Source organism: Nerophis lumbriciformis, linkage group LG39 (assembly GCF_033978685.3).
Source record: "Nerophis lumbriciformis linkage group LG39, RoL_Nlum_v2.1, whole genome shotgun sequence".
Taxonomy (NCBI): domain Eukaryota; kingdom Metazoa; phylum Chordata; class Actinopteri; order Syngnathiformes; family Syngnathidae; genus Nerophis; species Nerophis lumbriciformis.
Window position 1 is genome coordinate 4,523,925 of NC_084586.2, and position 27,650 is coordinate 4,551,574.

General features: G+C 40.4%; 2 protein-coding genes across 3 annotated transcripts in view; one reads left to right on the top strand and one right to left on the bottom strand.

The window, feature by feature from the left end:
* The window catches only part of calcoco2 (calcium binding and coiled-coil domain 2), a 73,190-nt gene extending 70,116 nt beyond the window's left edge, over positions 1-3,074 (top strand). For both annotated transcript variants that reach the window (XM_061931986.2, XM_061931987.2), the window contains exon 13: positions 2,736-3,074. In XM_061931986.2, the coding sequence (XP_061787970.1) occupies positions 2,736-2,900 (165 nt within the window). In that variant the 3' untranslated portion in view covers positions 2,901-3,074. The remainder of the gene's footprint in view (positions 1-2,735) is intronic.
* snf8 (SNF8 subunit of ESCRT-II) lies at positions 2,965-26,571 on the bottom strand. Its single transcript, XM_061931996.2, has 8 exons — positions 26,108-26,571; positions 25,987-26,037; positions 19,540-19,678; positions 11,723-11,827; positions 11,584-11,656; positions 11,373-11,514; positions 11,237-11,311; positions 2,965-3,250 (listed from the first exon to the last, which is right to left on the bottom strand). The coding sequence occupies exons 1-8, from the start codon at positions 26,159-26,161 to the stop codon at positions 3,113-3,115; spliced, it is 777 nt and encodes a 258-aa protein (XP_061787980.1). The 5' UTR covers positions 26,162-26,571; the 3' UTR covers positions 2,965-3,112.
* Between the last annotated feature and the right edge of the window lie 1,079 nt (positions 26,572-27,650).

Below are 27,650 nucleotides of genomic sequence, written 5' to 3' on the forward strand. Positions count from 1 at the left end.
AAGGCTAATACAAAAAAGGGATTTTTAGAAATGTTGGCCAACTGAAAAGTATGAAAATGAAAAATATGAGCATGTACAATACTCAATACTTGGTTGGAGCTCCTTTTGCCTCAATTACTGCGTTAATGCGGCGTTGCATGGAGTCGATGAGTTTCTGGCACTGCTCAGGTGTTATGAGAGCCCAGGTTGCTCTGATAGTGGCCTTCAACTCTTCTGCGTTTTTGGGTCTGGCATTCTGCATCTTCCTTTTCACAATACCCCACAGATTTTCTATGGGGCTAAGGTCAGGGGAGTTGGCGGGCCAATTTAGAACAGAAATACCATGGTCCGTAAACCAGGCACGGGTAGATTTTGCGCTGTGTGCAGGCGCCAAGTCCTGTTGGAACTTGAAATCTCCATCTCCATAGAGCAGGTCAGCAACAGGAAGCATGAAGTGCTCTAAAACTTGCTGGTAGACGGCTGCGTTGACCCTGGATCTCAGGAAACAGAGTGGACCGACACCAGCAGATGACATGGCACCCCAAACCATCACCCAACCATGCAAATTTTGCATTTCCTTTGGAAATCGAGGTCCCAGAGTCTGGAGGAAGACAGGAGAGGCACAGGATCCACGTTGCCTGAAGTCTAGTGTAAAGTTTCCACCATCAGTGATGGTTTGGGGTGCCATGTCATCTGCTGGTGTCGGTCCACTCTGTTTCCTGAGATCCAGGGTCAACGCAGCCGTCTACCAGCAAGTTTTAGAGCACTTCATGCTTCCTGCTGCTGACCTGCTCTATGGAGATGGAGATTTCAAGTTCCAACAGGACTTGGCGCCTGCACACAGCGCAAAATCTACCCGTGCCTGGTTTACGGACCATGGTATTTCTGTTCTAAATTGGCCCGCCAACTCCCCTGACCTTAGCCCCATAGAAAATCTGTGGGGTATTGTGAAAAGGAAGATGCAGAATGCCAGACCCAAAAACGCAGAAGAGTTGAAGGCCACTATCAGAGCAACCTGGGCTCTCATAACACCTGAGCAGTGCCAGAAACTCATCGACTCCATGCCACGCCGCATTAACGCAGTAATTGAGGCAAAAGGAGCTCCAACCAAGTATTGAGTATTGTACATGCTCATATTTTTCATTTTCATACTTTTCAGTTGGCCAACATTTCTAAAAATCCCTTTTTTGTATTAGCCTTAAGTAATATTCTAATTTTGTGACACACGGAATTTTGGATTTTCATTTGTTGCCACTTCAAATCATCAAAATTAAATGAAATAAACATTTGAATGCATCAGTCTGTGTGCAATGAATAAATATAATGTACAAGTTACACCTTTTGAATGCAATTACTGAAATAAATCAAGTTTTTCAAAATATTCTAATTTACTGGCTTTTACCTGTGTGTGTGTGTGTATATATATATATATATATATATATATATATATATATATTCCTTGCGCACTAATGACTGAAAGAGCATGCACTTGGCGTGATGATGTCATGTTATCGATGGAAAAATGCATTTTTAGAGCATGCACTTGGCGTGATGATGTCATGTTATCGATGGAAAAATGCATTTTTAGACCATATGATTTTCCTGAGTGGCGAGTAGACCCCGAGAGTAACAAGCGGTTGCCTTGTTGCCTTTCCATTAAGAAAAATAAACTAGTTTTTAGTATAAGTTTGCTGATTTCAAGAAATGAAATGCCGAGTGCATATCACTATGTCAAGATAATGGCACTAGCATTTACTTAATTTAAGAATATTTTTCAACATATTGAGAAAAAAAGGTCTCTTTTTTTTTTTTCATCAAGAAAAGTGCACTTGTTATTAGTGAGAATATACTTATTTTAAGGTATTTTTGGGTTCATTGAGGTTAGCTAATTTTACTTGTTTTGGAAAGTCTTGACAAGCCAAATTTTCTTCTTCTATTGGCAGATAATTTTGCTTAGTTCAAGTAAAATACCACACATTTTTGTATTTTTTTCCCTTGTTTTTGAACACTGACTTTTTGCAGTGTGCAACACACCTCCACAAGTGTGCTGCTCCCCTCTAAGAGTGTGCGGCACTTGGCCACGAGTTGCAGCCCTGCATTTTACTAGCAGGAGTTATGACTGGCGACATCTCTTCGGTCGTTTGCTTCACCTTCCCCCACGTCTACCAGCGTGCGATACACGTCCGTGGCCGTGCCGCACACATCCTCAAGCATGTGGCACACTTTCACGGGCGTGCGGCACAAATCAACAAGTGTGCGGCCCAGCCTTCGGCTAGTATGAGTCATGAGTAACAACAGTGCAAAGACACACCGACACACGTCCACAAGAGTGTCGCACACCTCCACCAGCGTGCGGCACATGTCCACCAGCATGCGGCACATGTCCACACGACTACTGCCTTTGGCTAGTAGAGGTCATGACTCGCAACAGTGCAAAGACACGTTGGCACTCGTCCACTGGAGTGCAACACACCTCAACGAGTGTGCCGTACGCATCGAGTGTGCAACACATGTCCACAGCCCAGCCTTTAACTAGCAGGAGTCATGTCTCGCGACAGTGCTAAGAAAACAGAGCCTCACTTTTCCGCTGAGTCTAAGCGGGTCTACAAAGTCCGTCCCTTGGAAAAGGGACTTGGTCAATTATGCAGATTAGCTCCAGACACAGCCACAACTAGATTGCAGTTCCATGCGAAAGGTATGAGCGCCAAGTTGAAGGTGGTTCCCTTCCCTTGACGTGTTGTCTGCTTGCTCCGCAGCCGGTGCTGTCATGCCGTCACTGCCTGGAAAGTTTCCCGGGGATGTCTCGGGCGGAGGTGGAGGAACACGAGCGCAACCACCAGGTGTGTCCTTTCTGTACGCTCATCTGCGACAACATGGAGCAGTCGGTGTTTGAAGACCACGTCTACAGTCACGAAATGTGATGTCAGAACAAAAAGGGCTTGACAAACGCCACTGAAGCGTTCGCAGTGGAACGGGAATCTCCAGAACATCAGGGATTGTTTATTCAAAGGGTCTTAATGAAATCACAACATATTTCTATTTTGGATAATTAATCTATTGACATAAAAATACAAATAAACCCTCTTCTTTCAAAAGTTGTCGGTCATTTACATGTTCTGTACAGCGAGCGTGATCACGGGCTCATCTGATTGGCCTCATCGGGTGTGACATCACGGGAGGTGAGCTCGGAGAAGAGAGCAGGCAGCCAGTACTGAGGCTCGCCCGACGCCTGAGAGTCCAACCAGGCCAGGCCCTCCTTCAGCAGGTGGTCCTGTGGGGGAGGGGAATTAGGGGGCTGCTACGATAGACTGTGATGTGTTCATTGCTACATTGCACTTTTTTTTAGGAGTTTTGTCTATCATTCACAATCCTTTTCTAAGACAACAAGTTTTTCTTTTTTATTGTACATTACTGCATTCTATGTCGTAAATGAACACTAGCAAAAGTCAGCAAACAATGGCGCTAATGAGAGTTGCTCTATTCCGCCTACAAATCGCTCTAAGAAAGATTCAAAAACCTCCATCATGGTTTTATATACACACTTTAGGTATATATGTAATGTAGTAACATTCATAATAGCATATAATATTTACATATTTTGTACCTTTTAAGCATACGGCGGCGTATTAATTTAACGTCCGCGTTTCCCTTCAACAAAATCCATCCATCCATCCATCCATCTTCTTCCGCTTATCCGAGGTCGGGTCGCGGGGGCAGCAGCCTAAGCAGGGAAGCCCAGACTTCCCTCTCCCCAGCCACTTCGTCCAGCTCCTCCCGGGGGATCCCGAGGCGTTCCCAGGCCAGCCGGGAGACATAGTCTTCCCAACGTGTCCTGGGTCTTCCTCGTGGCCTCCTACCGGTCGGACATGCCCTAAACACCTCCTTAGGGAGGCGCTCGGGTGGCATCCTGACCAGATGCCCGAACCACCTCATCTGGCTCCTCTCGATGCGGAGGAGCAGCGGCTTTACTTTGAGCTCCCCCCGGATGACAGAGCTTCTCACTCTATCTCTAAGGGAGAGCCCCGCCACCCGGCGGAGGAAACTCATTTCGGCCGCTTGTACCCGTGATCTTGTCCTTTCGGTCATAACCCAAAGCTCTTGACCATAGGTGAGGATGGGAACGTAGATCGACCGGTAAATTGAGAGCTTTGCCTTCCGGCTCAGCTCCTTCTTCACCACAACGGATCGATACAGCGTCCGCATTACTGAAGACGCCGCACCGATCCGCCTGTCGATCTCACGATCCACTCTTCCCTCACTCGTGAACAAGACTCCGAGGTACTTGAACTCCTCCACTTGGGGCAAGATCTCCTCCCCAACCCGGAGATGGCACTCCACCCTTTTCCGGGCGAGAACCATGGACTCGGACTTGGAGGTGCTGATTCTCATCCCAGTCGCTTCACACTCAGCTGCGAACCGATCCAGTGAGAGCTGAAGATCCTGGCCAGATGAAGCCATCAGGACCAAATCATCTGCAAAAAGCAGAGACCTAATCCTGCAGCCACCAAACCGGATCCCCTCAACGCCTTGACTGCGCCTAGAAATTCTGTCCATAAAAGTTATGAACAGAATCGGTGACAAAGGGCAGCCTTGGCGGAGTCCAACCCTCACCGGAAACGTGTCCGACTTACTGCCGGCAATGCGAACCAAGCTCTGACACTGCAACAAAATCAACACTACTAATCATGGCAGCCTTGATGAGACAACAAAGACTACTTTGGGACAAATGATGATACAGAAAAAGGAGGATGATCTATATGTTTTAGAAGCTGTGTGCTAAACAGATGCAGCTTTAGTGAAACACTAAGCATCATGTAGCAGTATTGCTAAGTGCTAAACAAGATTATACAAACTATCAACATAATAAAACAATCACTTACTGTACAACGTCCGTTCTCACTGGAGTAAAAACTGATGGGATGTTTATATCGCACCCTTTACATCAGTGGTCCCCAACCTTTTTGTAACCGTGGACCGGTCAACGCTTGAAAATTTGTCCCACGGACGGGTGGTGGGGGTATTTATTTATTTATTTATTTATTTTTTTTGTCATAAAAAAATATAATCATGCGTGCTTACGGACTGTATCCCTGCAGACTGTATTGATCTATATTGATATATAATGTAGGAACCACAAATATTAATAACAGAAAGAAACAACTCTTTTGTGCGAATGTGAGTGTGAGTGAGGTTTTTTGGGTTGGTGCACTAATTGTAAGTGTATCTTGTGTTTTTATGTTGATTTAATACAATTTTTATTTTTATTTTTATTTCTTGTATCGATCCACGGACCGGTACCGGGCCGCGGCCTGGTGGTTGGGGACCACTGCTTTACATGACCAATTACTGTATTTTCCAGACTCTACAGCGCACCGGTATATAAGCCGCACCCACTAAATAATATATTTTAAAAATTCCATATATTAGCCGCACCGTACTATAAGTCGCAGATACAGGTAAAAGCCAGTAAATTAGAATATTTTGAAAAACTTGATTTATTTCAGTAATTGCATTCAAAAGGTGTAACTTGTACATTATATTTATTCATTGCACACAGACTGATGCATTCAAATGTTTATTTCATTTAATTTTGATGATTTGAAGTGGCAACAAATGAAAATCCAAAATTCCGTGTGTCACAAAATTAGAATATTACTTAAGGCTAATACAAAAAAGGGATTTTTAGAAATGTTGGCCAACTGAAAAGTATGAAAATGAAAAATATGAGCATGTACAATACTCAATACTTGGTTGGAGCTCCTTTTGCCTCAATTACTGCGTTAATGCGGCGTGGCATGGAGTCGATGAGTTTCTGGCACTGCTCAGGTGTTATGAGAGCCCAGGTTGCTCTGATAGTGGCCTTCAACTCTTCTGCGTTTTTGGGTCTGGCATTCTGCATCTTCCTTTTCACAATACCCCACAGATTTTCTATGGGGCTAAGGTCAGGGGAGTTGGCGGGCCAATTTAGAACAGAAATACCATGGTCCGTAAACCAGGCACGGGTAGATTTTGCGCTGTGTGCAGGCGCCAAGTCCTGTTGGAACTTGAAATCTCCATCTCCATAGAGCAGGTCAGCAGCAGGAAGCATGAAGTGCTCTAAAACTTGCTGGTAGACGGCTGCGTTGACCCTGGATCTCAGGAAACAGAGTGGACCGACACCAGCTGGACTGCTGCTGAGTGGTCCAAAGTCATGTTTTCTGACGAAAGCAAATTTTGCATTTCCTTTGGAAATCGAGGTCCCAGAGTCTGGAGGAAGACAGGAGAGGCACAGGATCCACGTTGCCTGAAGTCTAGTGTAAAGTTTCCACCATCAGTGATGGTTTGGGGTGTCGGTCCACTCTGTTTCCTGAGATCCAGGGTCAACGCAGCCGTCTACCAGCAAGTTTTAGAGCACTTCATGCTTCCTGCTGCTGACCTGCTCTATGGAGATGGAGATTTCAAGTTCCAACAGGACTTGGCGCCTGCACATTTACGGACCATGGTATTTCTGTTCTAAATTGGCCCGCCAACTCCCCTGACCTTAGCCCCATAGAAAATCTGTGGGGTATTGTGAAAAGGAAGATGCAGAATGCCAGACCCAAAAACGCAGAAGAGTTGAAGGCCACTATCAGAGCAACCTGGGCTCTCATAACACCTGAGCAGTGCCAGAAACTCATCGACTCCATGCCACGCCGCATTAACGCAGTAATTGAGGCAAAAGGAGCTCCAACCAAGTATTGAGTATTGTACATTTTCATACTTTTCAGTTGGCCAACATTTCTAAAAATTCCTTTTTTGTATTAGCCTTAAGTAATATTCTAATTTTGTGACACACGGAATTTTTGTTTTTTCATTTGTTGCCACTTCAAATCATCAAAATTAAATGAAATAAACATTTGAATGCATCAGTCTGTGTGCAATGAATAAATATAATGTACAAGTTACACCTTTTGAATGCAATTACTGAAATAAATCAAGTTTTTCAAAATATTCTAATTTACTGGCTTTTACCTGTATATACAGTACGTTGTGAAATTAAATATTTACAGATACATTTATACCTTGATTGTTTCCAAACGGTGTCTTAACACAGCAGTAAAACGGCTGATCGAACAAAACAGAAGCTAGCTCTCCAAGCAGCTAAACAGATTCAATAACTGCGGTGACGTTTTGGTAAATTTACTGAGGAATTTGTGAAACTGAAACAATATAAAAACAATGCCATTGTAAGGTAATAATACTAACACAGAGTACTATCTATCTATCTATCTATGATATCACTTCCTACAGACATCACACGTGGGACGGTTTAATAAGTATGAATTATTTTAGTTTAATTGTAAAACGTACAAACGTTGCTTGTAGTGATGAATGACGAATCCGTACAAGTAGAAATGCTATGGATGGTTAAAAGACGGAACGGCACTTCTACTTCCGGTTGAAAGCTCTAAAAAGAGCAGTGCAGCAATGAGCCAACTTGTCCAAAAGATGGCGCTATAGCACAAACGATTACACACTTATTCAGTATCTTTGCTTCTTTTCTTTTTTTTTTTTCTATTTGCATTATGGCCGTCAGCGAAGAAAAATCCATGAATTTGCAGAGAGTGTAGTAAAAATTTTGCAGTTTACACTATGGAATTTGCGGTAATCCTAATAAAACAGGTAAAAAGAAAAAGGTGAGGCAAACAAGCGTCTTTTCTCATCATCTGCGGGTCTGAGTTGGATGTCAAAGTTGACCAACTTTGGGTTTATGTCCACAACTAGAGATGTCCGATAATGGCTTATTTGCCGATATCCGATATTCCGATATTGTCCAACTCCTAATTACCGATTCCGATATCAACTGATACCGATACATACAGTCGTGGAATTAACACATTATTATGCCTAATTTTGTTGTGATGCCCCGCTGGATGCATTAAACAACGTTTTCCAAAATATATCAACTCAAGTTATGGAAAAAAATGCCAACATGGCACTGCCATATTTATTATTGAAGTCACAAAGTGCATTATTTTTTTTAACATGCCTCAAAACAGCAGCTTGGAATTCGGGACATGCTCTTCCTGAGAGAGCATGAGGAGCTTGAGGTGGGCAAGGTTGGGGGGGGGGGTTTGAGGTGTGTGTGGTGGGCGGGATAGGAGGTAGCGGGGGTGAATATTGTAGCGTCCCCGAAGAGTTAGTGCTGCAAGGGGTTCTGGGTATTTGTTCTGTTGTGTTTATGTTGTGTTACGGTGCGGATGTTCTCCTGAAATGTGTTTGTCATTCTTGTTTGGTGTAGGTTCACAGTGTGGCGCATATTTGTAACAGTGTTAAAGTTGTTTATACGGCCACCCTTAGTGTGACCTGTATGGCTGTTGACCAAGTATGCGATGCATTCACTTGTGTGTGTGAAAAGCCGTAGATATTATGTGACTGGGCCGGCACGCTAAGGCACTGCCTTTAAGGTTTATTGCCGCTCTGTACTTCTCCCTATGTCCGTGTACACAGCGGCGTTTTAAAAAGTCATCAATTTTACTTTATGAAACCGATATCGATAATTTTGAAACCGATAATTTCCGATATTACATTTTAAAGTATTTATCGGCCGATAATATCGGCAGCCCGATATTATCGGACATCTCTATCCACAACCTTCTACTATCCGGGTGAGAGACATGATTTAAAATCTAGAATTAACACTTACTAACTCAGAGGCGATGCAGCATAAGCCAGTTAGAGCTCTGAAAGCACGGCGCCGCTAAAAGTAGTTCCTCTGTGTTAGCGCTTACAATAATATCAATAATACTTGGCAAATATTCAGGTCACGAGATCTAAATGGAGTATTGTTGGCACTTTTTTGGGGGCGGCATGACGTAGTGGGTAGAGCGGCCGTGCCAGAAACCTGAGGGTTGCAGGTTCGACATCCAAATCGCTGCCTTTGTGTCCTTGGGCAGGACACTTCACCCTTGCCCCCGGTGCCGCTCACACTGGTGAATGAATGATGAATGAATGATAGGTGGTGGTCGGAGGGGCCGTAGGCGCAAACTGGCAGCATCGCTACCGTCAGTCTACCCCAGGGCAGCTGTGGCTACAAATGTAGCTTACCACCACCAGGTGTGAATGAATGATGGGTTCCCACTTCTCTATGAAGTGAATTATATGTACAGGTAAAAGCCAGTAAATTAGAATATTTTGAAAAACTAGATTTATTTCAGTAATTGCATTCAAAAGGTGTAACTTGTACATTATATTTATTCATTGCACACAGACTGATGCATTCAAATGTTTATTTCATTAAATTTTGATGATTTGAAGTGGCAACAAATGAAAATCCAAAATTCCGTGTGTCACAAAATTAGAATATTACTTAAGGCTAATACAAAAAAGGGATTTTTAGAAATGTTGGCCAACTGAAAAGTATGAAAATGAAAAATATGAGCATGTACAATACTCAATACTTGGTTGGAGCTCCTTTTGCCTCAATTACTGCGTTAATGCGGCATGGCATGGAGTCGATGAGTTTCTGGCACTGCTCAGGTGTTATGAGAGCCCAGGTTGCTCTGATAGTGGCCTTCAAATCTTCTGCGTTTTTGGGTCTGGCATTCTGCATCTTCCTTTTCCCAATACCCCACAGATTTTCTATGGGGCTAAAGTCAGGGGAGTTGGCGGGCCAATTTAGAACAGAAATACCATGGTCCGTAAACCAGGCACGGGTAGATTTTGCGCTGTGTGCAGGCGCCAAGTCCTGTTGGAACTTGAAATCTCCATCTCCATAGAGCAGGTCAGCAGCAGGAAGCATGAAGTGCTCTAAAACTTGCTGGTAGACGGCTGCGTTGACCCTGGATCTCAGGAAACAGAGTGGACCGACACCAGCAGATGACATGGCACCCCAAACCATCACTGATGGTGGAAACTTTACACTAGACTTCAGGCAACGTGGATCCTGTGCCTCTCCTGTCTTCCTCCAGACTCTGGGACCTCGATTTCCAAAGGAAATGCAAAATTTGCATGGTTGGGTGATGGTTTGGGGTGCCATGTCATCTGATGGTGTCGGTCCACTCTGTTTCCTGAGATCCAGGGTCAACGCAGCCGTCTACCAGCAAGTTTTAGAGCACTTCATGCTTCCTGCTGCTGACCTGCTCTATGGAGATGGAGATTTCAAGTTCCAACAGGACTTGGCGCCTGCACACAACGCAAAATCTACCCGTGCCTGGTTTACGGACCATGGTATTTCTGTTCTAAATTGGCCCGCCAACTCCCCTGACCTTAGCCCCATAGAAAATCTGTGGGGTATTGTGAAAAGGAAGATGCAGAATGCCAGACCCAAAAACGCAGAAGAGTTGAAGGCCACTATCAGAGCAACCTGGGCTCTCATAACACCTGAGCAGTGCCAGAAACTCATCGACTCCATGCCACGCCGCATTAACGCAGTAATTGAGGCAAAAGGAGCTCCAACCAAGTATTGAGTATTGTACATGCTCATATTTTTCATTTTCATACTTTTCAGTTGGCCAACATTTCTAAAAATCCCTTTTTTGTATTAGCCTTAAGTAATATTCTAATTTTGTGACACACGGAATTTTGGATTTTCATTTGTTGCCACTTCAAATCATCAAAATTAAATGAAATAAACATTTGAATGCATCAGTCTGTGTGCAATGAATAAATATAATGTACAAGTTACACCTTTTGAATGTAATTACTGAAATAAATCAAGTTTTTCAAAATATTCTAATTTACTGGCTTTTACCTGTATATAGCGATTTTCTCTAGTGACTCAAAGCGCTTTACATAGTGAAACCCAATATCTAAGTTACATTTTAAAGCAGTGTGGGTGGCACTGGGAGCAGGTGGGTAAAGTGTCTTGCTCAAGGACACGACGGCAGTGACTAGGATGGCGAAAGCGGGAATCGAACCTGGAACTCTCAAGTTGCTGGCATGGCCACTCTCCCAACCGAGCTATACCGCCCCCCTATGAGCGCTTTGAGTATCTAACAATAGAAAAGCGCAATATAAAATCTAATCCATTATTATTTCTTATTACTTTTTGGATGTTTTTTTAGAGGGCTTTACAGACGGAATACTGTACTCCTTTTAGCTGCATTGTTAGCCACCTGGTATTTGCCATATTTTACGACTTAGAATGCATTAAAAAGGTATATAATGATAGGCAAAATTCCCCCAAAAAAGTGCAATTCTCTTTTAAGAGCATGCGCTGGCTTTTAGCTGGAGGTCTGGACCAGGAGGGTGAGGTGCCTATATTATTAGCGTTGGACCATTGACAGCGTGCACTCACCAGAACGTGACACGCTCGCTCCTTCTCCCACTTGAGGTTGCTCTTGATCTCGCCGACGGTCACGTAGCCTTTCTTCTGCACGGCCAAGACCACAGCGTCAGGTTTGTCCCGCAACAAAGAAGAAATCCAGAGTTACCTCGGCCAGCTGCAGAACCACTGTGTGGTCCATGTTGAGTTCCGCCGGCACCGACTGCACCAGGTAGGAGCCGCCGACCGGAATCATCCCGAAGCCGCTGCCCATGACCTTGAGTTTCTTGATGGCCCTCACCAGGTCGTCCCTGGCAGACAACACGCCGTCAACGCTTGTGTTCCCCCAGCTGAGGCCAGGACCTTGTCGTCTTACTCACTGGCTCACGTCCTGCGCGTATTTGCCGCGTCCTTTCAGCACCCTGAGGTGGAGTTCGTCCAGCGTGATGAGCCCTGGCGGAAGACGCCACATTACGACCGTCGGTCACGTGTACGAGGCCGAGTGGTCACATGACTCACCTCCGTTGCGGTGTTTGAGCGCCAAGCAGACCTCGATGATCTGGACGCCAAGCTCGTAGTAGAAGTCGCCCACTCCCAGCATCTCTGACCAGAACCCTTTGCCAGCTGAGAGTCAAGAGTCACAAAGTCGGATTAAAAACATGACACAACTTCATGCGTGGAAATTAGAGATGGGCCGATTATCAACACCTATACTTGGCATTTTGACATTTATCAGTTTTTTTTAATCGGTATTTGCCTTTTCTTTTTTTTTTTTACAACTAAAACAGAACTACATCAGCGGATACAATATATACACATATGATACCAGTATTTAGTATATAAAAAAAATAATCATTAGTGAAATAGATAAATAATAAGCTTGCTCTGCATGAGAAAAGCTCCCTTTTTGCTGGAGCCCAAATTTCTATTTCTTAAATTAATTTAAGAATAAATCATCATTTCTTTTTATTCCTTTCATGAAAATACATATACAAGCCATATACAGTTGACACTTTCATTGTTTTTTTGTTTCTTATACATTTCTATACCTGCCATCTTTTGAAATCAGAAAAACCTAGTAGCCAGGGTCCAAGGGCCGCAGGCCCTGGTAGGTCCAGGACAAAGTCCTGGTGGGGGGGTTCAGGCTTCGCCCCCCCCGACGCAAAATTATTATTAGCATTCAGACAGGTTAAAATGTTGCTAAAACCATCACTTTTCTATCAGTCACAGTGACTTTTCAAAACAAAAATATTACAGCAAAAATCATATGGGTTGATTGACATGTTTATTCTGTAAGCTAACTTCAATAATTTGAAATTATTTTGACAGTCAATGCCAGTTATCCTGTCAACCTTTCACAAGACTTCAATTTGTTAATTGAAAGTATAAACAGTATAAACACTTTTTACAGTAAACAAATGGTAAAACAGTACTAAACAATTCCATTAAAAAAAAAATTGGTGTCATTATTAACTTTCTGTCCAAGCTTGTATAATCTACTGCCTTGTTCAATTGTAAAAAATATTCTGTGCCTAAAATTCACATTTCTATCACAATTATCATACTGTAAACATGGTAAGCTAACTTCATTAAAATTAATAGTCCTGTCAATAGCATGGAATTACAATTCAAATGTAGTTTTTTGTAAGCCTTTCAAAAGAATTCAAAATATGAAAAATTAATGAAAATTAATTTAAGCCATCAGACACTTGAAAAGTGGCACATCACATCTCTAATGTAATCATTTTAACTTTTCAACAGAAATAGCACTGCAAAAATATTAAGGACATACTTCTGTATTTTGGTAGTTATGCTGTCAACATTTAACAAGATTTCTTCAACTTGGACTTGAAAGCATAAATAGTATAAACACTTAACAGTATAACAGTACTAAACAATTCCAATAGATAACATTGGTGTCATTACCTTTTTGTTTGCTCAATTATTGCCTCCGTAAATAAAACTTCGGCATTTATCACATCCAAAGAATCTGTTTGGGCGACGAAAAACGTTGAAAGTGTTCCACTTGTATCGCTAGCAACGGCATTAGACTTGTGTTTTTTTGTCCCAACGTGGTCTTTTACATCGCTAATTCCTCCGTGTCCGATCGAAAAATCTTGTCTGCACAAGGTGCAATTCGCGTAGTTTTCACCCTTTTTGGAACGGATAATTATTCCCGGATAGGCTTTTGAATATTCTTCACGGAATGACTGCAGTTTTCTTTTCGGTTTAAGACTCGTATGCGATTTTTCTCCGGCTGATTCCGTGATCGTTCGCTCGTTTGGAAACAATGGCAACTGGTGCCTCGTGCTTGGCAGCGGTGCTATAAATAGCCTCGCGCATGGCATTCGGAATGGCTCGATAGGAAGTTACGGGAAGCAGTGTCGATTGTCATTGTTGTTACGTGATTTCGTGAATAAAACTTTAAAAAAAATTATTTTTTTTAATTAATGAAAAACCGTATTTTTTATCACTGCAACCGTAACCCCGAATAGGTTGATGAAAACCGTACTAATTACGGGAAAACCGGAGTAGTTGGCAGGTATGCATTTCCATGATCAGAAAGGAGCAGATGGAAGAATACTATACTTATATTTATCTGCCCCCTTTTTAACACAAATTATTTAGATGACTTTATCACTGTTCCCTCCACCAACACCCGAACTCCAACATACTTTTAATTTTCGTTTAAGCATTTTCAAAATGACACGTTCCAATCAAAATCAAAAATCAGTTTGATATAATTCCAGTTGTTTCTTTTTGTAACTCCTTTTAAATTCAAAGATATTCTTGCAGCTTTTTAAGTCTTTGTTTAGAGAATTCCATGCTTTCACACCAGCAACAGATAAGCACATTTGCTTCAAATTTGTTCGCACTCTTGGATATTTAAAGTCATACAGCCTTCTGTGATTCTCATCTTCCGACGTGAACACGAATAACTTTTGTAAGTCCTTTGGAAGAATTTTATTTCTAACTTTGAACATCACTAATAGAGTATGCAATTCTACAATGTCTTTTAGTTGTAATAATCCTGCCCTAATGAAGAGTGGATTTGTGTGCTCTCTATATCCTACTGTAAAAATGATACGAATTGCTCTTTTCTGTGAAAGAAATAAAGGCATTATGTTGCTGTGATATACAGGTAAAAGCCAGTAAATTAGAATATTTTGAAAAACTTGATTTATTTCAGTAATTGCATTCAAAAGGTGTAACTTGTACATTATATTTATTCATTGCACACAGACTGATGCATTCAAATGTTTATTTCATTTAATTTTGATGATTTGAAGTGGCAACAAATGAAAATCCAAAATTCCGTGTGTCACAAAATTAGAATATTACTTAAGGCTAATACAAAAAAGGGATTTTTAGAAATGTTGGCCAACTGAAAAGTATGAAAATGAAAAATATGAGCATGTGCAATACTCAATACTTGGTTGGAGCTCCTTTTGCCTCAATTACTGCGTTAATGCGGCGTGGCATGGAGTCGATGAGTTTCTGGCACTGCTCAGGTGTTATGAGAGCCCAGGTTGCTCTGATAGTGGCCTTCAACTCTTCTGCGTTTTTGGGTCTGGCATTCTGCATCTTCCTTTTCACAATACCCCACAGATTTTCTATGGGGCTAAGGTCAGGGGAGTTGGCGGGCCAATTTAGAACAGAAATACCATGGTCCGTAAACCATGCACGGGTAGATTTTGCGCTGTGTGCAGGCGCCAAGTCCTGTTGGAACTTGAAATCTCCATCTTCATAGAGCAGGTCAGCAGCAGGAAGCATGAAGTGCTCTAAAACTTGCTGGTAGACGGCTGCGTTGACCCTGGATCTCAGGAAACAGAGTGGACCGACACCAGCAGATGACATGGCACCCCAAACCATCACCCAACCATGCAAATTTTGCATTTCCTTTGGAAATCGAGGTCCCAGAGTCTGGAGGAAGACAGGAGAGGCACAGGATCCACGTTGCCTGAAGTCTAGTGTAAAGTTTCCACCATCAGTGATGGTTTGGGGTGCCATGTCATCTGCAGGTGTCGGTCCACTCTGTTTCCTGAGATCCAGGGTCAACGCAGCCGTCTACCAGCAAGTTTTAGAGCACTTCATGCTTCCTGCTGCTGACCTGCTCTATGGAGATGGAGATTTCAAGTTCCAACAGGACTTGGCGCCTGCACACAGCGCAAAATCTACCCGTGCCTGGTTTACAGACCATGGTATTTCTGTTCTAAATTGGCCCGCCAACTCCCCTGACCTTAGCCCCATAGAAAATCTGTGGGGTATTGTGAAAAGGAAGATGCAGAATGCCAGACCCAAAAACGCAGAAGAGTTGAAGGCCACTATCAGAGCAACCTGGGCTCTCATAACACCTGAGCAGTGCCAGAAACTCATCGACTCCATGCCACGCCGCATTAACGCAGTAATTGAGGCAAAAGGAGCTCCAACCAAGTATTGAGTATTGCACATGCTCATATTTTTCATTTTCATACTTTTCAGTTGGCCAACATTTCTAAAAATCCCTTTTTTGTATTAGCCTTAAGTAATATTCTAATTTTGTGACACATGGAATTTTGGATTTTCATTTGTTGTCACTTCAAATCATCAAAATTAAATGAAATAAACATTTGAATGCATCAGTCTGTGTGCAATGAATAAATATAATGTACAAGTTACACCTTTTGAATGCAATTACTGAAATAAATCAAGTTTTTCAAAATATTCTAATTTACTGGCTTTTACCTGTATATTTCTGCACAATAATTGAAATAAGGTAGAATAATTGAGCAATATAACATTCTCATTGTATTATACGGGAAACTGTATTTAACCTTGTTCAAAACAAATAAGCTTTTAGACAGCTTAGTTTTCACATGCAATATATGAGCTTTCCATGTCAACTTTTCATCTAAGATGACCCCAAGAAATCTGATTTCAGACACCTTCTCAGATTTCACATTGTTTATGGATAAACTAACTTCTATCTTTCTTTTATTACTGAATACCATAAATGTAGTCTTTTCCAAGTTTAAAGATAATTTATTTACATCAAACCACAATTTTAGTTTAACCATTTCCTCTTCAATATTATCGGCTAAGATTTTCAAGTCATCTCCTGAACAGTATAAATTTGTATCGTCTGCGAATAATACGTACTGTAAAATTTTCGAAACCTCACAAATATCATTTATATATAAAATAAAAAGTTTGGGTCCTAAAATCGAACCTTGTGGAATTCCACATTCAATATTCATACATTCTGATCTATAACCATCAATCTCAACATATTGCTGTCGTTGTTGTAAATAGCTGGTTAACCAGTCCAGTGCAACTCCTCTAACTCCATCAGTATATAATTTAGAAATGAGAATTTGATGACCTATAGCAGTACAAATCTTGAAGGTCCACAAATGGTTTTTTTTAAACAGGCTGGGTCCGTTTATTATCGGTCAAGCTTATATAGTAGCAGGAGGTAGGTAGTTTAACATTTTCTTAAAATTAACAAAAATAAAATAAATATCCAATAAAATACATGAAATATTTTCTTTGAAACAAAAATAAATAAGAACTTTGAAAAAATGTGTCCTCTGCATTTGACCCATCCCTTGATCACACCCTGGGAGGTGAGGGGAGCAGTGGGCAGCAGTGGCGCTGCGCCCGGGAATCATTTTTGGTGATTTAACCCCCAATTCCAAGCCTTGATGCTGAGTGCCAAGCAGGGAAGAATGCTGGTATGAGCTTTTAAACATAACCTGTTAACTGCTGCCAATCAAATGGTGAATAGATACTCTTTAGGGTTCATATGTTTGTAAATCTGACTGTGATGAAGTCAGTGCCTCACCAGCCATCAACCTCACCGCACGTTACTGCTCTGTTGCTATTTGTTGTTGTGTCATAGATTTAACAAAAATCTTGCTTGATGTTTCATATGACTTTTTCAGCCTCGTGATTTCTTTTTTTCTTAGCTCTGAATCATGAGGAAATGTCTCTTCAAATTCGCGGTGCTCTTTCAGATAGTGACGTTTCAAATTTTCACTTTTCACCAGAGCAACAGTACTGTTGCATATTAGACACATTGGTCTGGTACTTGCAATAGGTAGGATGAAAACATATTGCTCTGTCCATTCTTCCTTGAAACGTCGGTTTTCCCTGTCCACCTTTCTTTTACCAGCCTGAGCCAACTTGGAGCATGCCATTGTGATTTGATTCACATTCAGTGACTGACGAGTGAACAGTTAGCGAAGTAGCGATACGAGACAACTGTGTGCCTGCAGCGAAAGGTTCCATGCACTGTGCACTGCACATGTGTATGACCCAGGTGGTAACAGCCTATCAGCGCGTCGTTGTGATCGAGATGACAACCCATACCCCGGAATTAGCCAGAGTGGCGTTCTCTCGCTCTCTCTCTCTCTCTCTCTCTCTCTCAGAGAGAGAGAGAGAGAGAGAGAGAGAGGGGGACGGAGTGAGTGAGACACGAGAAGTGTAAACGAAACGTGGAGATATTTGACTAAAAACAACGAAGAACGTTGACTTGCGCTAGCGATAACTCACAGATGAATACAATTATTATATTTTTTATAATAATTATAATTATAATAATAAAAATAAAAATATATACATATTTTTTTTTACTATAATTCGTGCTGGGTCCGGACGGACACGTCGCTGGGTCCGGACATGGACCGCGGTCCGCCTGTTGAGGATCACTGATCTATAGTGTCGAATGCCTTCTTTAAATCAATGAACACTCCTATTGTGTATTTATTTTGATCAATTGCAGTTGTAATATCTTCAATAATGTTCATGATGGCCAAGCTCGTAGACCTATTTTATCGAAATCCATACTGACTTTCATTTAATAATTTATGTTTTTCAATAAAGCAGTCTAATTTATTAACAAACAGTTTTTCAAGCACTTTTGAAAATTGAGATAGGAGAGATACTGGTCTATAATTACCAAATATATGTTTATCTCCGGTTTTAAATAGTACTCTCATTGTCAATATTCATTCATTCATTCATTCATTTTCTACCGCTTATTCCCTTTGGGGTCGCGGGGGGCGCTGGAGCCTATCTCAGCTACAATCGGGCGGAAGGCGGGGTACACCCTGGACAAGTCGCCACCTCATCGCAGGGCCAACACAGATAGACAGACAACATTCACACTCACATCCACACACTAGGGCCAATTTAGTGTTGCCAATCAACCTATCCCCAGGTGCATGTCTTTGGAGGTGGGAGGAAGCCGGAGTGCCCGGAGGGAACCCACGCAGTCACGGGGAGGACATGCAAACTCCACACAGAAAGATCCCGAGCCCGGGATTGAACCCAAGACTACTCAGGACCTTCGTATTGTGAGGCAGATGCACTAACCCCTCTGCCACTGTGCTGCCCATTGCTCATTGTCAATAATTCACCCCAAACAGGGCATTTATTTGAGTTCTTGTGACCGTGCCCGCCCCCTTTATCTCCTTCTTGCAGTGCTGGTCGCCTCTGCTTACATGACAAAACTTCCCATTTTTGCCAGGAAGTCCAGTTTTTGTCCTTCTTTCCTGGTGTATTCCCAGTCCCGTTTTGGCAACTGCCGCGATGGGAGTCGCTCAAAAAGCGTCTGTCCGTAACATTCAGAGCGAGGGCTTATTAAAGGAGCGCCACGAGTTTCATGATCAATCAAATAAAAACGCGACAGAGATGGACGGACATGAAGACAGAAAAGATATCTCTGCCAAAAATACAAACTTTGTAAAAATATCTTGACAAATATGAAATTACTATATAAGTAAAAAAAAAGAGCAGGCAGCAGCTCACACATTCTCATACTTTCTGTAACATCTAAAAAGAAATTATGTCAGCCATTCTGAAAAATGTCTCAACTATAATCTACGTGAAGGATCCCAGAATTGTTTTTATTTAAATGTTGACAATATTTGAAAACCTTACAATGTATTGAATCCATAAAGTGTTATAAAATGGTATAAAATGGAGTAGATGAGTTATTGTGATGTAGAGAAATGTCATATTTTGACCAATTTTCCCAGGAGATGTTCCATATTTTGAAATAAAACGATGCTTCTCTTAGACACACGTAATAAAGGTGTTTGATGTGTTTTGCTGCTAAATTAAACACAACATCAAACATTATTTAACTACTGGTCCCACCTTTCCTAAAAAATAATATTAAAAAAACAACTTAAAGCCTTGTCCAGATGTTTACTGATATATATAATATTTATGTTTAAATAACTTAAATAACTCCAAATATCTCTTATCGGCCTCCACGACTGCTAATAATCGGTATCGACCCTGAAAAAAACAAATCTTGTTGAAATATTATTTTTCACGGCGGCTCTCACAGGCAAGCGGGTCGACTCCGATGGTGGCGCACATCTCCTGAAACTGGACACGGAACTGAGAACTCTTGCGGATTTCCTGTTTGTGTTTGCTGGCAAACTCCTCCAGGTTGGACTTGAAGGTGTCCAGCTGCTTGGACATCTGCAGGAGAAAGACAGCATTTGTTTTGAAGGCTTCAGAGAGGAACCGAAACATCACACAAGCCAACAAAACTGACCGCCCTCCTTTGTCCTTTCATATGCTGTTTTTACCTCGCGCGAAAAGAAACTGCTGGGCCGCTCGGCAACATTCAGCTAAATAAATCCCCACAACACGCGTCCTGCGGTCTGTAAAAAGTCAGCCTTTCGAAATAAAAGCATCACTGCACAGGTGACAATGGTGACAAAGGGTCACGGGATTTAATCAAAAAGACAGCACAGAGATGATGGACATGAAGACAACCGCATGTTTCTTGTTGACGTCGCAAATGGCGATCTTTGCTGTGTGCTCCGTGAAATCATTGCGCTCAGAAAAGAAGTTTGGGAAGTGCTTAAAATGAGCAAACATTGTGAGTATTACATGTTATCATGACTGTGCCTGTTACTACATTACATACACGCTTACAGCATGTAAATACAAACCCCGTTTCCATATGAGTTGGGAAATTGTGTTAGATGTAAATATAAACGGAATACAATGACTTGCAAATCATTTTCAACCCATATTCAGTTGAATATGCTACAAAGACAACATATTTGATGTTCAAACTGATAAACATTTTTTTTTTGTGCAAATAATCATTAACTTTAGAATTTGATGCCAGCAACACGTGACAAAAAAGTTGGGAAAGGTGGCAATAAATACTGATAAAGTTGAGGAATGCTCATCAAACACGTATTTGGAACATCCCACAGGTGAACAAGCAAATTGGGAACAGGTGGGTGCCATGATTGGGTATAAAAGTAGATTCCATGAAATGCTCAGTCATTCACAAACTAGGATGGGGCGAGGGTCACCACTTTGTCAACAAATGCGTAAGCAAATTGTTGAACAGTTTAAGAAACAACATTTCTCAACCAGCGATTGCAAGGAAGTTAGGTATTTCACCATCTACGGTCCGTAATATCATCAAAGGGTTCAGAGAATCTGGACAAATCACTGCACGTAAGCAGTTAAGCCCGTGACCTTCGATCCCTCAGGTTGTACTGCATCAACAAGCGACATCAGTGTGTAAAGGATATCACCACATGGGCTCAGGAACACTTCAGAAACCCACTGTCAGTAACTACAGTTAGTCGCTACATCTGTAAGTGCAAGTTAAAACTCTCCTCTGCAAGGCGAAAACCGTTTATCAACAACACCCAGAAACGCCGTCGGCTTCGCTGGGCCTGAGCTCATCTAAGATGGACTGATACAAAGTGGAAAAGTGTTCTGTGGTCTGACGAGTCCACATTTCAAATTGTTTTTGGAAACTGTGGACGTCGTGTCTTCCGGACCAAAGAGGAAAAGAACCATCCAGATTGTTATAGGCGCAAAGTTGAAAAGCCAGCATCTGTGATGGTATGGGGGTGTATTAGTGCCCAAGACATGGGTAACTTACACATCTGTGAAGGCGCCATTAATGCTGAAAGGTACATACAGGTTTTGGAGCAACATATGTTGCCATCCAAGCAACGTTACCATGGGCGCCCCTGCTTATTTCAGCAAGACAATGCCAAGCCACGTGTTACATCAATGTGGCTTCATAGTAAAAGAGTGCGGGTACTAGACTGGCCTGCCTGTAGTCCAGACCTGTCTCCCAGTGAAAATGTGCGGCGCATTATGAAGCCTAAAATACCACAACGGAGACCCCCGGACTGTTGAACAACTTAAGCTGTACATCAAGCAAGAATGGGAAAGAATTCCACTTTCAAAGCTTCAACAATTAGTTTCCTCAGTTCCCAATCGTTTATTGAGTGTTGTTAAAAGGAAAGGTGATGTAACACAGTGGTGAACATGCCCTTTCCCAACTACTATGGCACATGTTGCAGCCATGAAATTCTAAGTTAATTATTATTTGCAAAAAAAAAACAAAGTTTATGAGTTTGAACATCAAATATCTTGTCTTTGTAGCATATTCAACTGAATATGGGTTGAAAATGATTTGCAAATCATTGTATTCCGTTTATATTTACATCTAACACAATTTCCCAACTCATATGGAAACGGGGTTTGTAAAACCTTGTTGGAGGTTTTTCTTTTATTACCTGCATTGTATGTCGCCTCTTGCTAGCAATTCTTTACAATTTAGAATGTAGAAGATGTGAGTGTTTGTCTCATATAAAGATTGTGGATGATGGGCAAAGTTACAAATAAAGTACAGTGGCCCTTTAAATAGAGGGGTATAGTAATGCGCTACATTTACTCGTTAGTTACTTAAGTAACTTTTTGAATTAATTGTACTCGTTACGGTAGTTTTAATGCAAAATACTTTTTAGTTTTCCTTGAGTATTTTTCTGACAATGAAACTACTTTTATTTTGTTACATTGAGTTTCACTCTGATCGCGCTATTTTAATTGTATCATCATATTTCAACCCAAAATGTTGAAAGAGCCATATTGGATGTGGTAATGGGTAATGTTTGCTGTGGTCTGGAACAACATGGCACACAAACAACTATCTGAAACACAGCCAATATTACAAGCAGATAATGTGTCATGAGACATGCAAAACTAAATTATATACAAAAAGGATGAAAGTAAAGGAAATTAAATGAGCTCAAATATACCTACAAATGAGGCATAATGATGCAATATTTACATACAGCTAGCCTAAATAGCATGTTAGCATTGATTAAAATATGCCTGATTAGCACTCCAACAAGTCAATAACATCAACAACGTGCACCGTTGAGCATTCACACACATTATAAAACTTTTGGTGGACAAAATGAGAAAAGAAGGAGTGGAAGATTTTACATGTAAACAAACATGTTGCATCACAGTCCACACTATAGTGAGTTCAAGAACCGCCAAAATTTCAATTTTTCCATTTTCCACCGCTTGTCCCTTGATGTTCACCAAATACATCTCACCATATTCTCACAAACATATTAAACATTTCTAACAATTGGGAAAATTTGTGTTATGTTTGTCCTAAAAAAAAAAAACATGCTAAAACAAAAAAAAAAATGTTTCCCCCATCTTTTTCCATATTTCAATCCTTTTTTAAAAATGCTCCAGGGCGGCACTAAAGAGCCGCAGGTTGCTGACCCCTGGGCTAGGCAATATGGCTGAAAACTGTATCACAATATAAGTGTTTTACATTGATTGATATCCATAATTGATATTTTTTATGACCTATGGAGAGTAAGGATTAGAAAAAAAAGATATGAAATGCAAACATTGTTATTTCAATGTAACAGCCCTCTGATTATAATCCATCAGCTATCAAGGCAGAAAGGAAATGTCAACAGACTCAACACAACCATGGAAAACACTCAAACAAACAAAATAGTAAAATCACATTGAACACTTAATAAGCTCTTAAAATGAAGGTGCAAAAATAAGGAATATGTAAGAAATGCTTCATTAAGTGTAAGAAAATAGTGCAAAGTGTGAAAATGTAAACAGAGAAACCTAAGAACTATTTTCTGTATAAGTTGTAAGTTAGTCTGTTATTCTTATTTAAATATGGAAAGGAATTTATGTTATACAGTAATTATTATTCAAATAGTATTGGACTAATTTAGTAATATTTTAAAGTAGCACACTTGTTGTATTTTTTTATGTATTTTGTTTATACAGTCCGCCACCGTATACCCAAATAGGCAACGGACGAGGGTTGAAAAGAAAGGAAGTGGGCGTGGCTAAGGACTACGGCCCCTTTGAAAAAAATCTGAAAAAAGTGCCATACTGTCCAGGTGACTTTTCCTCTTTTATCCACAATTTCTTCATTTTGACTTTCTCTTCTCAATCCATGCAAAGAATCAACCGTGAGATAACAAGATGACGAAACTGAAATTAATAGTTGATACGGTTACCTGATTGTCACCTGAGTGTCACTCCCACTGACTAGTGATCACCTGTTCAGGTGTTCGTGACTAACCCTCACCCCAAAAAACATGTATATCGAACCAATTTTTTTTAAATATCTATTATGTGTTTATCGCGATGTATACTGATATTGTTTTATCGGCCTAGCCTTTTTTTACCAGAATTGTTAGTCGCCTCTTGCTAGCAATTTTTCACTATTTCGATTTAGAATGTATAGATAAGAAAGACTTGTGTTGTCTCACATGAGGATTGCGAATGACGTGCAAAATTGGGGAGAAAAAAAGTGCAGTTCTCCTTTAAGCAGAGGTGTGTAACGTGCTACGTTTCCTCGTTAAATTTACTAATATGTAACTTTTTGGATATGCTATGTAGCAGAGGTGTGGACTCGAGTCACATGACTTGGACTCGAGTCAGACTCGAGTCATGAATTTGATGACTTTAGACTCGACTTGACAAAATGTAAAAAGACTTGCAACTCGACTTAGACTTTAACATCAATGACTTGTGACTTCACTTGGACTTGAGCCTTTTGAATTGACATGACTTGACATGACTTGCTACTTTCCCCAAAACCCAAAGATGAAAAAGTTATTCGGGAGCGCTCCGTATTTTTCATTGTGTACTTGTCTATCAGCGTTGCGTGTGTCAGCTGGTGTGGTCTCAGTACAACAGCCAATCAAATTAGATCTACTTTGTTTTCATCACACAGCATTCATCCAATCAAATTGCAGGACAACCAACGAAGAAGACATGTCCAAACCACACGCCAGTGAACAAAAAATGATACCTAAAATAATTTTGTTTGGGTATAAAAATTACGAGGTGGTCAACACAAAACGGTTTGCAGTATGCAACACATGCGGTTCGAAAATTATTGATGGAGAGGCAACAACTTCCAACTTCGTCCGGCATTTGAAGTTGCACAAAGAACGGTAAGTTTTGAATGTAAGATAACGTTTATTGGCTAAGTAACGTGACTTTTATTTGCTGTGTAGTTAAATCAGTGAGGCTGTAAACTCACTGCTAACGTTATAACGTTATTGCAAACACGGGAATCTGTTGCAGTTCACTACCTTATTCATACTTTTTGTTCAGTGATTTTTTTTAAGCAGGGTTACGTTAGTCAATATATCACACGTAACGTTAGACGGCGGTCAGCAGCACCGCGTATTTTAGCCACCTAAAAAAAGACAAAAATAGTAAAATAAAGGTCAGTTAAAATGTATACTATATTATGAATATGTGTACCGTTTTAGCTAGCTTTCTGACATACTGTTGGTTGTTTACCTCAGTGGTCCCCAACCACCGGGCCGCGGCCCGGTACTGGTCCGTGGATCGATTGGTATCGGGCCGCACAAGAAATATATATATTTTTTTCTCTTTTTTTAATTAAATCAACATAAAAAACACAAGACACACTTACAAGTAGTGCACCAACCCAAAACAACTCTCTCCCCCCTTTTGTTCTGGGCATTGAACATGAAGACTCTTCCTTCACTGTTCCGAGTGGCCATGAGAGTCTTGGCAGTGCCTGCCTCCAGTGCTCCAGTGGAGCGAGTTTTCAGCCATGGTGGCATCATACTACGCCCCCATCGTGCACAAATGACTGACAGACTCTTGGCTAATTTGGTCTTTTGCAAATGCAATGCAGCATAGGGCCCTGACATATAAAAAGTACAACTTTTTTGTTATGTTCACATATATGTCATGTTTTTTCAATGTTAACACTTTTGTACAAATAAGTACATTTGCACTTTATTTTTCAATGTGTTTGTTCTGTAAAGGAATGAGTTAATGTTTAAAATGACTGGTTAATAGTGCTATTATAAAGTGCAATGTCAGCACAATTTTCTTTCCTGCAATTTAAAATGCACTTGTTTTAATAAATAAATACAGCGTTTGAAAAGCATACACAATCTGTGTTAATATATTAGTCTGTGGTTAAAAGGACTTGAAAGGACTCGAAACTCAAAATGCAGGACTTAGGACTTGACTTGAGACTTTCCAGTTTTGACTTTGGACTTGACTCGGGGCTTGCCTGTCTTGACTCGGGACTTGACTCGGACTTGAGGGCAAAGACTTGAGACTTACTTGTGACTTGCAAAACAATGACTTGGTCCCACCTCTACTATGTAGTGTCTGTCTCTCTCACACACACACACATCAACTAGGATTGTAGTGCAAGTACCAATAAAAATAGCTACTGAATAAATCATAAGTTTCTCACCAGTTCTCAGTACTTTTAGTTGTTTCACTTAAATGTGGGATCTGTCGCTGTGGCTTGTGCAGCCCTTTGAGACACTTGTGATTAAGTGCTATATAAATAAACTTCGATTGATTGATAAATACTTTGGAGGACTACTTTTTACTTTTACTTGAGTACAATTTTTGACTACTGGATAAAAAAAAGAATGCACAAATTAGAGTGAACTTGCCTGAATTAGTTGATCCTCTGCCAGGACATTTCCTCTTTCTTTATATTTTGCCTGAAAAGAAAAACAGAAATGTGAACTGTCAACAATGGTGATGTTCTTTTTTTTTTTTTTTTTTTTATACCTCTGCTAACTTCTTTTTGGCAATAGCGCCCGCACCGACGCCCCTCCGATGCATTCTTCTGCTGATTGTTTGACGTAAATACAAATAAAAATAGTTACGTACAAAACGTTGACAGGTTTTAACGCTGCTAACGAAGCTAAGCTAATGCTATGTTTATATCCACATAGGTAAGCGCTTCCGTTTTGACCAACGGGTATTCTACTTTTAGAATGTGAATTATCCTAGATTCTGCATACGAGAGCAACGATATAAAGTATAATTAAAATCCGTCATTTTATTTGAGAAAAGATCTGTTCTAACTGGAGAGATGTTGGCTACTTCCGTGCTGCTGCTCCATTCTGATTGTTTGCTAGTTACACTGCCCTCTAATAGTTACACTGCCCTCTTGAGGATTGGAGACTATAGCAGCCCCATTGGCGTGAGTCATTGCATAATTGTATCGTGGGAACTGCAATATAAATATTATTATTACCGCACAGATTTTTAGGAATAATATAATATATGTATGTCTAATTGAAATTTAAATGAATGTCACGTACTGATGATTGAATATCTAAAAAGTTAATTTTATTATATGGCAGAATTATTCCCCATCATTTTAGTGGATTTATTTATCTAAATCTATGTTGGTTGTTTCTAAGGAAGCCTGTTTCCACCACAAAAAAAATACTCCAATGACAAATCAAAATTCTCCATCCATCCGTTTTCTTGAGTTTAACAATTATGGGACAAAAAAGTCGAAATTAAGAGATACAAATGGTAATATTTAGATAGAAAGCCAAAATGATGAGATAAAAACTGTCGAACTTATGAGATAAAGTCCAAATTACGAGATCAAAAGTCATAATTATGAGATAAAATGTCATAATTATGAGATAAACGGTCGTAATATGGGATGAGTCATGATTATGAGATTAAAAATCGAATTTTAAAATAAGAAAATCTAAATTATGAGATAGAATCTCACAAATATGAGATTAAAACAAATCTAATTCAGGAGATAATCATACTTGTGATATAGAAAGTATCATAATTCTCATTCTTTTTTAATAATTAGGACATTCTTATCTCAGATAATTTCGACTTCTTATCTCATTATTTCGACTTTGTGTCTCGTGATTTCAAGCGGTAGGAAATGGATGGATGGATGGATGGATGGATCTCGTGATTTGGACTTTTTAAGCTCATAATTATGACTTTTAAACTCATTTAAAAAAAATTATCTCGTACTTATGACTTTTCAATCTCGTGATTTCGAGTTTTTATCTCATAATTATGACTTTTAAACTCATAAAACAATTTCTCTCGTACTTATGACTTTTTAATCTCGTGATTTCGAGTTTTTAACTCATAAATATGGTTTACCATTGGGGTGTTTTTTTTTAGTGTCGCTGCTCCATTCTGAATGTTTGCTAGTTACACTGCCCTCTTGAGGATTGGAGACTATAGCAGCCCCATTGGCGTGAGTCATTGCATAATTGTATCGTGGGAACTGCAATATAAATATTATTATTACCGCACAGATTTTTAGGAATAATATAAT